Here is an 18499-nt window from a genome sequence, read left to right as displayed (position 1 = left end):
GGCTTTTGCAACTGGTTTTTTTTTTCATGTATTCACTTTTCATCAGTCGGAATATATTTATCATTGCATTATTTATTTCACATAAGATATTTAGAAGTTCAACTTCATGAAAGATGCGAGTCAGAGCAATGCATTCAAAATACATGCATCACCTCTACTAACGTGACATTTAACTAATTATTTACCATTATTTATTTCAATAAACTATTTCCTTGATTATTAACACCATTTTTTGTATCCTTTACGATAGCAAAGTTATATCATTGCATAATTATATAATGTGGGTAATATTTGCTTTTCAAGTACTCTTATTAAAAAAGCTCCTACCATAATTTTCAAACAATCTTGTAGGTCTGAAAAAAATTGAACCAATGGATGTCGGCCTGAAAAAGAAGCGAGAGCCAAATGGACTTCAGTATGTATCAACTGAAGATATGACCTTCGAACAAAGATGTCAGCTTGGAGTATACCAGGCTATAGAGTCTGACTATGAGAACCAACCATACCAGCTACAATATCTTTTGGCCCCTGAGTTAGCTGGAAGTGATGTTGCAAAACGGATCGCTACTCTTTCCATGACCAATACAGTTCCTATCCATGCCTCTATTTACAGCGCCTGGAAACAGGCATTGGAAAGTGTTAGAAAATACGCCATAAATGTTTGTGGAGTTATTAACCTGGATCAAAATGTTGAAAACCATCACAGAAGAAAGAAGAACAATTCCGCTGACTTACATATTTTAGCTGGAGGAGTGCCATCTGAGAATAAAACGATTGGAAATGATGTAAATGTCCCGGATGTCATTTGGTTGGCCGGATGTTGTGTAAAAGGTGGTGAAACCAAGTCTTTTGCGATCTATGTAAGAAACGTCCAAAATGGACAGATAATTTCAGCTCCTGTTGAACAAGTCGAGGTTCTTCTATCAGATCTTCATAAATCCGAACCAACGGTTCGGTTATTTCCGGCACTGAACGGAATGTGTGCAGACTTACAGAATGACGTTTCAAAATACGTGATTGTTTGAAAGGTATAGCAGACACAGTGTTAAACATAAACATTACTTTTTACAGTTCTCCCATCCCTAACATCTTGGAAATAATACTCAGCAATTTATAAAATCTGTACACAAAATGGTTTGATCTAATTACTTGTTTGTACAATTTGGATTACTCGAAATCAAAATTAAGATGACAAAAATTACAAGTTTGTTTAGAATTCTACAACTGCAATGATTTATGGTGGATTATGAAGTACAAATGATCTTTTTCATTTCAAGTATAAAAGCAATAGAAATCGTTTTCCATTCATTTTGTGTGTACAGAATCATCGATATGTTTATGTTTATATACATTTGTATTTCTACAGGTTTTGGTACAATACCCTTTACATGGCAATACTGAACGGTAAAATACTCAAAGTATATTTCATATTTTAAGTATTCATTTATCTTGACATACAAATAAATGAAACTTAAGTAAAGGTACACAATACCATACATTGTGTTAAAACTTCTAAGAAAGTTTAGTAGACCCAAGATATTTGACTTATAGTGTGTAAACAAACCCGGCGAAAGGATATCTGTTCTATTCCATGTTTCAAAAGAAATAGTTTCTACGTTGATGAAAACTTAGATTGTGCGAAATGTTGCACTTTCTAGCACCTTTTAGTTTTCTTGGTTCAAAAAGGGTAATTTAAGTAATTCACAACTTGCTTTCAGTGTTCAATCTCCATGTACATATTCTTTAGATATACATAAAACGCTTTGCCATTTTCGTTACAATGCATTCATTAATGAGTCGAACATTTTTCTTCTTAACAACATTTATTCAGACATGCTCATAGAGCTTTCCTGTAGGTACAAGCTACTCTGTGACTACAATTAATTTACATTTCTCTCAGTTTAAAGGCTCAAATATTTGTGACTGCATGACTTTAATTTTGAGCGCATAAAACAACAAAAAAAGAACACAACACATATTATGACGTGAAAAACCACCCTACCGTTTCCATATAAAGCAATATTTCAAGTTAATTTTATCATTGTGGTAGTTTGCATAGATCCAGGCAATTATACTCAATATAATACCCTAACTGCTTGTAAAATCTAAAGAATTAGCCCATGCAGTAGTTTAACATTTAAGTTCAAGTTATAGCTTATAAGCAAACTTGTATGATAGACTTTGTAATATACCTTTTAAAGGTTTCTAATTAATATAGATTTTTGGCTTTATCCATTGAACCCATAACTGCAAGTATCTTACTCTAGCATTTATGTCGTTGTTTATTATACATATATAACTTATTACAATTATAGTGTAAATATCTTGATATTCGAATTCATGTCATGTATTGTTAATATTTTATTTAAGTTATATTGCATTTCATTTTGTTCGTGTTATTGCTGAATAAAATTGGTTTTCTTTAGGATGCTATTATACTATCTTTTAAAATAGATACCTAGAGGAAATAATTAATTATTTATCCTCCAGGTGGGAGTTCCTACAAACGTTCCACTGGCTCCATTGATCTGTGATTCAGTCTGAAAAAAAAATCCTAGATTTCTGGTCTCATTAACTAGTATCTGAACTCTCCTTCGTGAATTCTGGTGAAAGTATTGTGTGTAAAAAAAAGTTAATGAAAGGTTATTGCACGTTCATTCACTAGCCATTAAATGAGAAACATCGGATTTGCATCACGCTACATTTCAGTCTCGAGTTTTCTATTCCCTACTTCTTTATTTCCTCCAAAATGCTCCGTTGGTATTTCATTCAAGTTCTCCGTCGGCTCTTTGGCATTGAAAACTAATCTCAACCTAAATCTTTTCAATTTTAAACTTTTCTGCCTCACTGATTCAAATTTACAGTTTTGTGATTAGTCTGTGTTTTTATATTCCTATTAATTATAGTCAACTCTCTATTGCGTGCGTTCTGAAAATTTCAGCCAAATTCCATTTTCTGCCTTGGAAAAGTTGCCTTTTTCTAAAACTGGTGGAAACTAAAATGGAATATAAATGAAGCAATCATTGATTTAGAATTGTCACGAAATTTAGCTTTGTCGAAAGTTTCTTTTATGGCATCACATTCAATACTTGCCTCGGTATTAGGGAGAGTGGAAACTTCATACTTCTGCAATAAAGAAACTAAAGCTAATTTGACTTCCAGAATAGCAAAATCCTTCCCAAAACAGTCTCTTGGCCCAAGTCCAAACGGAAGAAAGTGGTTGAGGTGTGATGACGTGAGCCTTTCCTCTGAAAATCTAAGTTAGGATTACAAATTGTTATTTATGCCACTTTTATATTGAAGGTATCAAAATTACATCATTTTTAGAAAGGAACAACCTTTTGATTGCTCTATAAACCATCACTGTATTTTTTAATATACTCAGTCTTTTAAAATACAATACTAGTAGCAATATGTTACTTTTACACTGGTTAGGATGTATCATTTTTTTCTGTTATATAGTTAACTTAAAATTAAAGCTCCATCTACTGTGGCAGCCATGTTTTATTAGTACCTCTCGGGATCAAACTTCTCTGGTTCCGACCAGACATCGGAATCGTGATGCAGTGCATACACTGACACTGTGACATCCATGCCCTCTGGTATACTTATTCCATTGATAACGTTTTCTGTATTTGTGGTTCTATTAAATCTGTTGAGATAAGAAAGAAAAGTAGAAAAAAATAATATTTGTCTATGCCATCATCAGTATTTGAAGAAAAAGCAAACTCAGTTTTTTCTAATGATATGATTCACCTTTCCAAAATGAATATTCCCCTTTTTTATTCGCTTAAAAGTTTAAGGACAACACAAAAACAAACGATGTTTCGATTGTGAACCACAAACCTAACGTTAAAAGTCTTTGATCCAAAATCAAAAAATATTTTGAAATCAAATTTCAAGGTAACACGTGTGTCATAAAATTATATTCAAGTTGTCTTATGATAATATCTCCGCAATCTATTAGGTTTATGCTTTTAGAATGATTTAGATTAAAATGAACTAAGCAAATAATATGAAAAAGAAAATCTTTATTTTCAAAGTGTTACAAACGAAACACCTCAATTCATACCTAAGAAATGGAGGAAACAACCGTAGGCTCTCGTTTACACACTGATGTAAATACTTTAGCTTCTGTATATCTTCCCAGTTTGAAGGATTCTGAAGAGAAATTTATTGAGCTGTAAAGGTAACAGTGACAATTTATGAAAAAAAACATAGGGTGAATTCACCATGCATCGGATACCCTTGTACTTCAACAGTTCTAGCGATATCGCTACCGACGGAAAATTATCAAAATGGAGTTTAACATTTAGTTTGTGATTGAAATATCAATTTGGGACACAATTATATGCCCTTTATTTAGAAAATATCCTCAAAAATCGAGTTTTTAGGAATAACTCAAAATTCACCATGGATCGGACATTGTTTACCATGCAATCGGACAGACGGTATTTTGACTGGATAAATATCATACCTTTATTAAAGTGCTTTAAAATCCTTGATATGGATATATTTTTATCTTTTATCTAAGAATTAACCCTCAATTTAAATCTTATTGACGATATCGTTGCACAAATGTAGAACGATTCAAGAGACCTCACTCTGCCTTAAAAATGCTTTAAAATGCTTATAATGCGGTAATTCGCGCCTTTTTTCATGGTTTATCATACTCTGGTTTGTAGAGATAAATTGAGTCAAATTCCAGACGTCATACATCGATAACCTGTATTTTGACTGAAAATATAGAGTTTTTATTTTCCTTTTTCGCAAAAAACAGCTATCAGCTGGGTTCTGTATGAAAATGGTAGTGCTTACCTTTGCATCGGAAAGTGTCCGATGCATGGTTAATTTGTGTCCGATGTACGGAGAAATGAACATACTAGTGAAAACCAGCTTTTAAAAGAATTATACGAACATTGAAGTGAAATTTCTTTAAAATTTATGTAAAATTATCAATCTTTGACTTTATTCACCAAAGTCTGCCTCGTTCCGTTGAAGTCGAATTTTAAGAACGATAACTCTAAAAATCGCAAAATCTTAAATTTCTGGTTGTTCCCCTTTGATGATGTAAAATATGACGTAACTTCAAGGCCATTCTCGGGGTATTCACCCTATATATTTAACATATGCAAATGAAACGGCATATTTGAAACTTTCTAGCACTGGCAGGCCTATGATGGAAGAAACTGATGAACGAAAATCAATAAAACTGCAGTCGGCTAGTTGGCGCCCTCTGTTTATGAAACTTGGTGATATTCAAGTTTATCATAGAAATCATTTGAAACATGATACAGAATATTGAAAGTAGTCCGCATACTGTAAAAATTTACTGAAATGACACATGAATGGATTTTATTGCGCTTGTAATAAAGGGAATAGAGGATGTCAGGTTTTGTAAAAGATACAGTATGATTCAACCATCGATAAATTGTTTGAAGAGATCTGGTTTTATTTCATAAAATAAAAATATTCTTGTATTTTACTCTTGAAGTAAATTGTACATTATGATATCAAGTGACCCACTTGCCTACAGTGTTCTCCTGGACCAAAACCATAAACTTCGAACAGACTTAGGCTAAGTCAAAATCAAGATTTTGATATCTTGAGTACCATTTAACATATTTGCTTTAAAAAAATTGCAGCTGGGTATATAATCTGAATTCAAACATATGGTGAAAATTGTATCTCATTATCGAAATTATTGCGAAAGTTATATTGTTTTGAAATTTTGACTTAAGTCTGTTCTCAGTTTATGGTCTTGAGGCCTGAATTACTTAAGTCATACTTTTTTTGAAGATTTTTAAAAGATGTTAAAATTCATTCAAAAATTGTGACCCCATACATATAATAACATTACCCTAACATTAAGACGAATCCACACAACCTGCACCAGAAACAAACGAACTTACATTGCTGTTTAGTAATATGAAGAATTTTCTTTTTTTCTAAGTTTATAAATCGATATGTATAATTTGATTTTAATATTATCCAACTCTTACATTGCTAGCATGATTTAAGAAAAATACATTCAAACAATATGGGATGTTTGCAAATTAAGGGTTTATGTTTTAAATGTCTTTTAAAACATGAAGTAGATCTATGCAAAACTTTTATCAATTTTTGTAGCCTCATCCTCACAACGGGTCAATGTGCTGAGAAGGTTAGACTGAACACTACCCATGGAGCCCTTCACATACGGTTTATCATTTCTGGCCAAGTGATTCTTGTAAAGAAGAGTTTTGACTGGTCATATCCATTGCATGCCAGGCCTCTATATTATAATCATGTAAACATTTAAAAGCCTGGCTTTAGATATCATTCAAATAACGAGCCAATATTTGCGCATAAATTCATTGAATGTTGCAAATGGTTGAATTTAAACTGATGAATGCCTTGTTACATCAACTTATATGTCAGTAGCCCTCTTTGGCAGGTTATAATGGAATGTAACATAAACATGGTATTGGCTGACAATAGAACCACTGGAGGAATCAGGTTTGTAATATGCAAATTGAATACAATATGAGCAAAACCATTAGTTTTATTTTATTTCTGTAAAATATTATTATTAACCATAAGGAAAGAAAAGAAAAAAAGTGATATCATTAATGATAAACAGCGATATCTGACCAGATCAGCGTTTTCTTTACAACTTTGAGACGTCTCACCTCTTTGTGACAATCAGAGTCTGGTGTTTTTAAACATGCTCTGATTTCATTTATCAATTTCTTCTGGCATTCAGGATGTACTGCTAGACATAAAACTGTCAGCCCTAGTGCATTAGCCACCGTTTCGTATCCGGACAAGACGAAGAATAAGCTATTAGCCGTTAGGTCGGAAATGCTTAGATCTGAAACATCAAAGTCAAGTAAAGTAGGTTGAACTTGCATTTGATTGGGAATATTTTTCTTTGGCGCAATTGCGGATGACAGTATTTATACATCAAAGCAATAACAATCAGTTGCATGCTTATTATCAATAAATAGATATAGGTTGTAATTGATGTTGTTTAATGTCAAACCTAGGTTTATCCCCTTCCTTTCTTTGGTGGTGTTTGAGTTGCTGTCGGCTTCTAGCATACTTTGAAGAAGGTCATTACATCTCTACAAAGATTTAAAATTGATACCTCTAATTTATTTATCATCTTTGTACAAATGAAGTTAGCATATCAACTGCATCACCTTTGAATTCTTTGAATATGAGACATTTAAAACTTTTTAATGAACTGTTGCATATTACCTTGATAAATAGCCAAAATAATTGAAATCGTATACTGGTTTCGTATCTGAATGAGTTCAGTTTGTTCGAGCAAAAAGGACTACTGAAATACTGAGAAATTACATAATCTGTATCATTATGTTCTCACATTATCTGGTTTATCCCTCTTCTCTATTTCTGCCGTCATCTGATCATTAAAAAACGTCCTGGTGACCTTGGAGATAGGGTTGTAATTTTTACATTGGAACCAGAGCCTCAAACAGGGAAGTATTGCTGTTACATAAAAAAGATACAAGTTTAAGAACCTCTGTATTGAAATATTCAAGTAGAGAAAACTTTTTCAGTCTTCCTATATTCAGTAAGTACATTTAAAATCGAGTGAATATATTTTTGCCCACATCTTTTTTTTTTTTTTTGAATAAAAAAATAACAGTTATGCACAATCATATTTCAGCATTCCAATGTGGCTAGAGATAAAGGTTAGAAAAGAAAAAAAAATGATTTTTATCTTTTTTTCTCTCCTTAGAAGAACATTTTATGCAACTTCATTCAAAGCAATGTTTACTCCAAAAATGAAATGCATTTGACAGCAGCTGGTAGATGTATATTTAAATCCTCTCATGTACAATATGTTCAATATATGAATCTATATACAATAGAAACAATTAGGCATAAAAGAATTACAACAGAAACGTAGAATATCAAGTGAAATATAAATATACTAGTATGTAGGTTAGGTGGTTGAATTTTTTTTAAATCCGGTAATCAATAAGAATTGCGAAAGGGGCAAAATCAGGGACGCCTGGAAACAACAGAAGTCGGATCTGGTGCCTAAAAGGAGTAACCATTCCCTGTTGACTTGTCAAACCCATGTATTGATTAAATAAACGGGGTAATCGTAGTCAAAATAAGTATTTCACTAAACCTATCAATTGGTATAGAACATTTCAATTCTGTCTCCCCCTGTTGCTACGTGCCTGGTGTCGAATTGAAAGTCTTAGCGAGAGTCTTTTCTTCCCATATAATTCTTTTAATAAATTCTGCCTCGTAATAAATTTAAAGCAGGTCGGCTAAAGAGGTTTTATTCTCTACAAAAAGCTGTCGATTTCCGTTCTGATTAATGACATTAGGCTGAATACATATAACAATTTGTTTTTCCTAAATCTTTATTTCAGTGAGTAAAGATAGGAGGAACCCTTTTTATTGATTTTCTGAGTTTGTTATCTCCAAATGTAATAATTGATATTTGTCTTTACTTCTCTTTGTGCACAAAGGTAATGTCTACTGTCTCTGAAATTCTATTCTTTATGTCTAGGCTATTTATCCATGGATATAATAAAAACTTGTCATTAATGTGTGCAAATTATAAAGGCCTAAATGAAATCCAAGGGAGTGCATTTACTGAAATATGTAGTCAAAATAAATTTGATTAAATTCTAAGGAATATATACAATTGAAATTCATCGCAGCTCAATGCTGCCAAGAATACCCGTATTAAGTAACACACAGTGAGTTATTCTTGTCCTCGGAGAAAGTGTGCTTAAACTGAGGTTCGTTTCACCTGACTGACAACTGTACATTGGATTGTTACGATTTGATATCTCTTTAGTGTTTCTTATATCAAGAATGGGCATGCATAAGGGATAGAAAATTGACGGGAAAATACACAAGTCTATAAAAAAAAATTTAAATGGTCTTTGAAAAGGCGAAATTTAAAACTTTATAAGTATTGTACCAGGTGGATTCGAACCCCCGACTTTAAAAAGAGAGTATCCAAGGTATAAAAGTCAGCGGATATATCAACTGAGCTAGTCTGACTATAAGAATGGGTGGCATAAATTTAAAGCAGATTATGAAAATCTGGTTTCCTTATTTTTTTGTAGGTTTTTTGTGAATTTCGACCCCAGGGCAGGGGTGCCCCTAAAAAAATCTTATCTTAAATTATTCCTTACATCCTAACCTATCAAAATATCACAATTTTATTTAGGGGCAGGCCTGCCCTGATGGACTTCAAGGCCAAAATTCATGCAAAAATCAACGCTTTAATGGACAAAATGGTGTTTCGATCAACTTTGGAGGTTTATTGTAAAGTTGGAAATAATAAATTTTAGGTATAAAATACAAATTTAAAAAATGTAGACATATATACGGTAGAAAACAACAAATAAAGATTGATTTTTAAATGTCACTTTTTCCGGGAAATTGTTCTCTCCTATAGGTCAATTCTTTTGTTAAAGCGAATACATCCTTTCTAACAAAAAGCTATCAGCTTTGAGCAATCTGAGTATTTAGTTAACATCAGCGACAGAAAAATAATTATTCATGAACAGAAATATTATTGGGACAAATTTTCAAAGCAATATTCGTAAATAAAGAGACCTTGGGTAAGTACTGAAAAGAGTGTTAGTGATGGAATTGTATGTAATAATATATGGATGGTCAATAGGCCTACAATGTATTCTTGCATAATATCTTTATCAATTTTTTTTTAACTTACCACAAAGTGTTATCGGCTTTACAATATCTTTATTGCCAGCGTTAAATGCTTCTAGAACTTTTCTGACGAAATCTTCATTAGGATTTTTATGACTGGTCACACGATGTCCAAATAGAGAGGTACACAGAACGTCCATTGAATAATAGGCACAAGCTCTGCAAATGAGGTGGCAGTTGTTATACCATTCAATTGATATTACGAAGAAGGATTTCATTAAATGATTTAGAAGACTTACTCGTAAAAATCGAAGCCATTTTTGTTTGTCAGAGACGATTCTTTTATATGATCAACCAATTCATCCGCACACTCATTTACGATGTTAAGTACCTGTAAAAGAAAGTCTAGTCGATCTTAAAATTTCGTGCTTGGAGGAAAACATCATTTTTATATAAATATGTTCCTAAAAATGTTATTCATTAAGGCATATTTTTTTCTATTTGTAAACAAAAAAGTAAGGTTACTGTTTTAGCGATATAAGAATTCATAAACTTTTTAGTCCTTGATAATTATTATCAAGAACTAAATTAAAGAAAAAATCGGTGATCCAAAATCTTAATATGTTCATTGGCTAAAATTATGATAATTATATTGTATTAGCGTGTATGCAAACATTTTTAGTCATTCTTTTCCATTAAGCAAGACATTAACAATTCAGCGCCAATGAATCTAGGTTAAATCCTATAAAACCCTCCTCTTGTTTTGTTGTTTTCTCTCTTAAAATCATGTCAACAAAGAAATTCTTATTTTAAAAGAAAAAAGTCAACGTTATCGACTAGTAATCAAATTCCTTTTAAAAACTCTGATTTACTTTTTATGTCGTGGTTGACATCTAAGTCCGTATTTGAGCGGTAGATTAGGAAAGTCTATGAACAACGAAATTGCCGTGGCCTCAATTAGCAGTTTTGCTGTATAAAGTTAACGAGTAATACTGTCTGTATGATATTCTCAATTATCCAGAGGTTTTGTGGAATGATGACAAGACAACCTACACAAATTATGGAATATCCTTAATATACGCTATACATTGCATTATCTGTCATTTATTATCATATTAAAATATATGTCGAGTACTTGTTCATTTCATTCCAACTTTTACTTGTTTTACTTTTATTGGTTAATGTACAGTCCTACTCTTTCAATGATTTATTCTCATTTTCGTGTGTTTTAATAGATATTTCTATGATATATAAACGAGAAATATTACAAAAGAAAAATAATATATCCTAATATCTTTGAACCTGTGTTACCATTTTCCAGTATGGACCTAATATTCTGTACATTTAACACTGAATCCAATAAGAAAAAAAACATTGAAAAAGGCTTACTAGTACCGGTATTTAATTTCAATTATTGTGTACTCTTTTATTACTTACACCTGATTTTTCTAGTTTAGCCGGACAAAATAATGGTGCCAATCTCCTACGAAGGAACTCCCACTTCTCATCCTTCGTCAGGGCAACAGCTGACTGCAGAGTACAGCCCAAGTTCATAATGCTCTAAACATTACACAAAACATACAAAATAGTCATCATTTAGGAAAAAGTATTAACTATACAACATATGAAATAGGCAACATTTAGTAACAGTTGGCATCAGAGTATCTAAATTAATCTTAGTCTAAAACATATACAAAATGCACATATCCGTAAATAAGAATATAGACATTTAGTAACAATCAACATCAGAGTTTAGCCAAATGAGGTATCCCCTGTCAACACTGGTCACACCTGTTGTTTGCTCCTTATGATCGGATATATAAACGGAAAATTTGTAAAAAATTCAGTGTGGAAATAAAGACTTAACAGTTTGTATGAAAAACGTCAGTCAATATCCGACTGTTTCGTGTAATGTCAGCATTTTTGCAAATCCTATGGTCGATCAAATGACCATGTTAGCAAATAAAATATATCGCAATTGCTACATTGGTCTATTGTATTTGCTAGCAAGGTGATTGCATCGTCCAAAAAAGAAGAAATGTTCATTTTATTTGAACTATATCTATATTCTTGTATCTTCATTTAACTTGGCAATAGTATGTACGTCTCGTTGTAGTTGTGTTATGTAGAATGTGTTCTTTAAGAAAACTTCAAAATTAGTTAATCTATTGCTACACAAAAAGTCATAGACAAATGTCTGTATAGGATCAGTCCATTAACAAAAATAACTAGGATACAAATCCCAGAAATCTCTGTAGTCTTTTTCTCCCTTTTTTGAACTGCTCGAAACATCAGTTTCTTTGGTTTTCTAATGCATGTATTTATTAACTTAGCTGCAGATCTGTAGCCCTCCGAAAAAATATATTGATGGACCGGTCCATCAATATATTTTTTTCGGAGAGCTACAGATCTGCAGCTATTATTGACTAATCTACATCAACATGAACATTTGAAAAAATATATACAAAATTATAACTTTTTAATACTTAGTATTCTAGATTCTTACCGCTCTGTTTTTAAAGCAATTGAACTTCTTTACACAAACTTCGTGAATAAAGTCAGCATCACTTGTTAATAAACAAGGTCTGTGTCCAACAAAAATTCTAAAAGGAGATAGAAAAATTAGTTTAAAATAGTTTTTTGCACTTTTTCTATGCAAAAGTTTAAATTATCAGAGCACTGCATTATAAAAAAGAATATAGAAAGACTGTGAGTATGAGCAATGATGGCAATGTACGAATAATGCCAGGACTTTAAATAATGAATTTATGAGAGTCTCACTCTGTAGTATATTAGTTTGGTAAATCATTAATTGTGCTTGTCTGGCTTAGTATAAATTCAAGAACGTCTCATATATATCTAATATAGGCAATAAAAATTACCCTTCCAAAATTAGAAAAAATTGACTATCAACATAAAATACCAGAGAGCACAAAATTTTACTTTTTATGCAAAGAGATAAGAAAGGATTCAAAATGCTGAAGAAAGAATATAGATGCATGGTCGGAGAAGTTATAGGAAATGTATAGAAATTGTTTTACAAATAATTGATCTTCTTACATACCCGACTATTTTTCCGTATTTTGACAACAATTCCAAATCTGTTTTAGCAATCCCCTTTAGAATGATAAAAATAACATGCATCCAGGTCCATGTATGAAGATGAAAAATTAAATAATACAAATGTTATTGCAATTTTACTTTAATAAAATTTAAGAAGCACATACTTCTTTGAAGTTTGAACATATAATACAAACATGCAACATTGTAATAAAATGTCAATCAGTAATAACGAATATAGTGATTAAAGCAAAATGCCAATTGAATAAAACCAATTGCAGTTAATGCAACATTTTCGAAAATAATTACATTATTTTGTAACTGCAAAATGATCTTTTATAACATAAATATATTATTCATACCTTTTTCTTAATTAAAGGAATGATTCCTAAAAACGGAGAAGGTTCTGGACCAGGAATGTTTAGTTGCTTAAAATATTTGTGTCTTCTTTTGCTGAATCTGGAATACAAACAGGTAAATTCTCAATTTATTATCCACAACTTTATTTTTCAGAAACATGTGTATACATATTGTAAACCTAACAATTCTTTTGATTAATAAAAGAGCCGCTGTTGTCATACTCCTTGTGTTCTTTCTTTCACTTTTGCATCAGCGTTGTACTCTTTTGCATTTTACTTGGTTTCTTCTCTTTTTTTCCCAATATCACGTCTCTAACAAAACTTCTACTTAATAAGTATAATTGAGAAGAATTTTTATCGTCTAGCTAACGTACGCATTTGACCAAGCAGAAATTGTCGGAATGAGATTCGCATGAAATATGTTGAGATAACAATTAAGCAATGTTCGAGCTCATAAATATTCATGAGGGAGTAGTCCCAGGGAGTAGCTCTGATTTTTCATGCAGTAGTCCTCAGATGAGGGAAATAGTCTCTTCTCGGGGAAATAGACAGTTTTATGGTATTAATTTTATATAGAGTTATTACAGTAGAGGTATAATAATATAAAATAAGAACGGAACAAACATGGATCGACCTCCAAAACATCAGAGGTGGGATCAGGTGCCATGGAGGAGTGTGCATCCCCTGCCGACCCATCACACAGTGCGCTCCTTGGCATGAAAAATCAGTGTAAATAATAGCCTAACAATTAGTATGTAAAAAGTCCTTCAGCATTTGACTTAAGTTATGATAAATTTTATTTGCTGACAAGGTCATTGTATCGACCATTGAACCTACGAAATGATTACTTTAAACGAGATTGCTGATATTCTTGTTTCAGCAACTTGTATGTCAATAACTTACCTCGTTTTAAAAATTGCTCATACGAAAAACATGCTCTTGCGTATCGTATCAACTGAGAGATACAGGTAATGAAGGTATATTCCAAATGAAATGGAAAGTATCAAGATTTAAGAGCCAGATAAGATTCGTCATAGATGTTCAACGTCATTCATTAAACTTAATTAATTAAACTCATTAAACATTAAACATTAAAGACACTTTTTTTATACACTGGATAGTCATTTCACCTACATAAGGATTTTATGTATCTCAGTTAAATTGATACGCAAAACATTTCCATGTTCAAACAGCTACTACATGTACATGTTTAACTTGACGGTTTATTGACAAATAAGTTAATGATCCAACTTTATCAACAATTTTGTTGAAAGTCAACCTTTCGCTTATTTTATAGCCGAATAGCCGATACATTGACCTTGTGTGTTAATAAAACCTTCCGTTGTTTAGAATATTGACTGACGTCTTTTATACAAAATTTAGCCTTTATTTTCACACTGAATTGACTACGAAATTTTTTCGTTCTGATAAGGAGCAACACCGAATGTGACGTCGACAGGGGATGTTCACTCCTCGTTTAGAGGTCCGAGTTGGCTCTTCTCAAAACTTAATTTTTGCATGATTACTTCTAAAAAAATTTTTATAATCTGGCTTTCTTAGGCTTCTTGTTTATCGCCCTGTTCACAATCTGTATTGTTGAAAGATTTGTGAGATCGGTCATTGTTCGTTATCTGCACCTCTTTTTTCTTTTTTCTAAAACGAATGTATAAAGGATTCTTTCTTATTCACCTTTGTATGCATTGCTTTTTCTGTTTTCATCTCAGATCAGTTTATTTACTTAAAACGACTGCCTTCGACATCAAGCGTAATATCAGACTAGCTTTATTTTGTCAAGCATTCGATGCATAAAGAGTAACAAAATTGATGATGGTTTGTTCTATTTTTATTTTAACCTCAAAAACGGCATATACGTATGTCCGAATTATAACTACATGAACAAACATCTTGGTACAATCTTCATTTTTTAGTTACAGTATACTAGTATATCCAAGATTTCTAAATTATTTTGGAAATTATAATTATCATAATATGTCGTCATCGTAATGTGATTCAGAAAAAACACCTTTAAATTCAAAACAACACGACCAGGAAAGCGTTGGAGTAAAATAAAAAGTAGATGATTAATTGATCAGAATCCCATATATATTATAATTTATTTTAATAATCCAAAGTTAATAATGCATCAAATTGTTCGATTTCCTTTAAATGAAAATAAAGTATCTCCGATGTTTCATTAATTATTAATTCGTGGTTAACTATTTAATGGATAATCGAAAATATAGCGCAACCCCCGGCAAACATGAAGTCTAGCAAGTGATTCACCTGTTTCCTAATTGCGGTTCAAAATGTAGAATATATTATGTAAATACTACTACTTTGAGGTGACAGATAGTATTAATGGATTTGGGACATTTTTCTTCTCTCACGGGAGGGGGGCAGGCTCCTTAAGATCCTAAATGTGTAGTCTTTTAAAACCTGTACAATGATGCATTCAAAAGGAGAAAGGGACGGTGTACAATTACATGACCGTATCGTTTTCTTGATAAAACCCCGATTGTCTATCTTTAATACCTGTGTTCGTAGGAATGAAAAGATTTTGAAATAATTTTGTTTTTTTTTTATATATTCAAAAATTACATCGTATAAAAATGTTTTGTCATCTTATTTGGATTTAAAAACTAGCAAACATGATACACAGCTGTTCCATGTTTAAAATAAAAGAAAGATCGAAAGTTTTGAATTTGTTTTACATTTACACACGAAAAATATTATTCTTTCAATTTTAGATTAAATACGTCTTAGAGAACACTTTGTGTACAATGCATCAAGTTTCTTTCGGACAAAAGTCCTATTAAAATATTTTTGGACGTTAGTCGGGTATAATAATGTTTTGATCTTATACAAACAGTTTCTTACAATTTTTGTTAAGTTGATTTAAAGTACTTTTTAAAACCCACGATTAAGCTATTCTCCCTTGTTACTCTGCAACTCATACTTGTCTTAGATTGTGTTAGTTTTGTCCTTGGTCAGTTTAGGCTAAAAGCAAATGGGCATCAAGCAATGCATCGATATACAGACTTTAGCAATGCAAAAAGACATCAGAAAGATCTTCCTGGTTGAATCGGGTCAACTTAACCCATACATCGTACAGAATGGGATAAATGATCTTTAAAAGATCAGATCTGATCAGCTGATAGTAGTGGATATGAAAAAATCAACCATGTTACCTATAATTAGCATTAAACAATTTGTATGCATGCTAATAACATAACAATATACCAAGTCAAAATCATTGACATTTATAAACACATTTACTTTTTAGATAATGAAAACGTTCATTTACTGGAATCGTTAACTCGATACTAAATAAGCTATTGCATAAATTTTCATGCCTGAAATCATACAAAATGTGTCAAATATCTACTTACATTACAAATGCTACGATTAGGCCGCATGTTATTCCCAGCAAATACAGCCAAACCATTCTGTTCGCCTAATGTCGCAGTATAATTCTGTCGGTCTTTGTAAACCGGGCCGTCTGACTGTTAAGTCAGGACCTCCGTACCAGTTCCGCCTTCCGCATTTACATTTAAACCTAAAGCACCTACATAGCAGTGATACCGACACGGAATTGTTACATAATTTATTGCAGGCGATTATAGCTTTTGTTTGAACAGATAAGCTTTTTAAATCGGTAAAGAACTGCCAGTGTGATTTTTATTCACCTTAGTGTGCGATCTGTCTCCTTGTGAAATGTGTCTTTTCAAAATTCATCTACACAAAAAAAGTAAATCATTTTATTATTTAACGAAATCTAAAGGTCGTTAATATTTTAAAACCTATCAAAAGATGATCATATTTTTGTTCCTAACAATTGACAAAAGGAAGATCAACATTACCGCTATATTGAAAATAAAAATCAAACATTACCAATTTTTTTATTTAAATTTAGGGTGCTCACAACTCCTACATGTTATCAACAAAACTATTAGCGATTACAGTTCATTACCGCTACATGCATGAATCTGCCATCGATGGCATAGAATTTAAGTTTTCACTCACAATGTAGTTAAAGTACAGTTGTAACCTTGAGATCTATTTACGCCAGTCTGTAGTCAAAAGAAATGTATTATAAAACTTTCTCAATTTTTAAAGTATGGAGATGGGAAAAATCCTCAAAACTGTGTCTTTTAGGAAAAAACATGTAATTAAAAATAATTGTATGAAACCCCATCCAGATTCTTTTTACTTCCCGCAATTTCCTGTCGCAGTGAATCTTCATTGATGATCTCATTAAAATATACCGACATACACGCATCCTTACATGTAGTATCCTTCATTATTTTATTCAATTATAGTTTTAGATGACAAATATTTTAATATTTAGTCGCATTAAACTGTATTTATCTTCTGATTTTTTTTTTAGGTTTTTACTTTAATTTCTTTGAATTACAACCGATAACATATAATTTGACATTATACTCTATAACTTAACAAGTGTGGAAAGTATTAGATATAAATGAATGAATACGGTCTTAAATTGATTTTTAATTGAAAGTGAGAAATTCTATGGTCGATACAATGACCTTGTCAGCAAATACAATTAATCATTGAATTAAATGCTGACTGACGTTTTTCATACTTATTGTTAGTCCATTATTTATTCACTGAATTGACGACGGATTTTCCCGTTATTTCCCGATCATGACAAGGAGCACACAGCGGATGTGACCGGTCGGAAGGGGATGTTCACTCCTCCAAGGCACCTGATCCCACCTGTTATGTTGTGGAGGTCCGTGTTTGCTCTGCTCCTATTTTGTATTGTTTATGGACTTTTGATCTTGAATACTGTTCGTTATCTCCAGATGTTTCATGCTGTATCTAACCTACATTAATAATGAACAGGTTATTTTTTTAGAGCAGATCCATTTTGAAGAACATGTAACTATAATGTCATTTGGTGACCTGCTTTGCGTTGTATGGTGATGCATCTAGGGATGTCTACTACCAGACATGCTTTGCATGCTGGATCTGAATAACATAACCATTTGTAGATCTGGAGGCAGATCCATTCCCAGAATTCCATGTTAGCAAAAATTATGTTTGACGTGAGACTGCCTTCCTGAACCATATTTCAAGGTGAGCTATGTACATGTACATGAAACTGTATGTCCTACATTTTTTTTTAATCGGAAAGTTCCTAACTTTATTTTTTTAATCTAAATTCAACATTCTAAAACTTTGAATTATTTTATTTGAAGCATCAATGGTTTACACCTTAGACAGTTCTTGACTTGTACCATTTCATTTTTAATTTTTCTTTCCTCTTCACATCTTTCTTTTTATTGAATTTATTCTTCTAAAGATATTTTTCTATTGGCTTTAAATTCCAGACCTAGCTCGCTACATTACAGCATGTTACAAAGTGCAAGCATTCAGAGATAAGAATTTATCTCCTTACTAAA

General features: G+C 32.0%; 2 protein-coding genes across 3 annotated transcripts in view; one reads left to right on the top strand and one right to left on the bottom strand.

The window, feature by feature from the left end:
- Positions 1-2426, top strand: part of LOC134244193 (uncharacterized) — a 32540-nt gene extending 30114 nt beyond the window's left edge. For both annotated transcript variants that reach the window (XM_062726462.1, XM_062726463.1), the window contains one exon: positions 352-2426. In XM_062726462.1, coding sequence (XP_062582446.1) covers positions 352-1025 — 674 coding nt within the window. In that variant the 3' untranslated portion in view covers positions 1026-2426. The remainder of the gene's footprint in view (positions 1-351) is intronic.
- LOC134244194 (cytochrome P450 3A13-like) lies at positions 2419-16651 on the bottom strand. The gene is made up of 14 exons (XM_062726464.1): positions 16463-16651; positions 13077-13173; positions 12719-12771; positions 12161-12257; positions 11092-11214; positions 9954-10045; positions 9719-9873; positions 7370-7494; positions 7025-7106; positions 6672-6853; positions 4073-4161; positions 3515-3652; positions 3094-3256; positions 2419-2995 (listed from the first exon to the last, which is right to left on the bottom strand). The coding sequence occupies exons 1-14, from the start codon at positions 16516-16518 to the stop codon at positions 2915-2917; spliced, it is 1533 nt and encodes a 510-aa protein (XP_062582448.1). The 5' UTR covers positions 16519-16651; the 3' UTR covers positions 2419-2914.
- Positions 16652-18499: the final 1848 nt, after the last annotated feature.

This window comes from Saccostrea cucullata, unplaced genomic scaffold (genome assembly GCF_032062105.1).
Source record: "Saccostrea cucullata isolate Sc308-1 unplaced genomic scaffold, CSIRO_AGI_Scuc_v1 ctg512, whole genome shotgun sequence".
NCBI classification, from domain to species: domain Eukaryota; kingdom Metazoa; phylum Mollusca; class Bivalvia; order Ostreida; family Ostreidae; genus Saccostrea; species Saccostrea cuccullata.
This window is presented reverse-complemented; position numbering and strand designations above follow the sequence as displayed.

Coding starts and splice junctions, on each gene's coding strand:
- LOC134244194 (XM_062726464.1), bottom strand. CDS start 16,518: ATGGTTTGGCTGTATTTGCTGGGAATAACATGCGGCCTAATCGTAGCA. Junction 3,653..4,072: donor TTGTTTCCTCCATTTCTTAG/GTATGAATTGAG, acceptor TTATCTCAACAG/ATTTAATAGAACCACAAATA. Junction 2,996..3,093: donor CCACTCTCCCTAATACCGAG/GCAAGTATTGAA, acceptor ATTCCATTTTAG/TTTCCACCAGTTTTAGAAAA.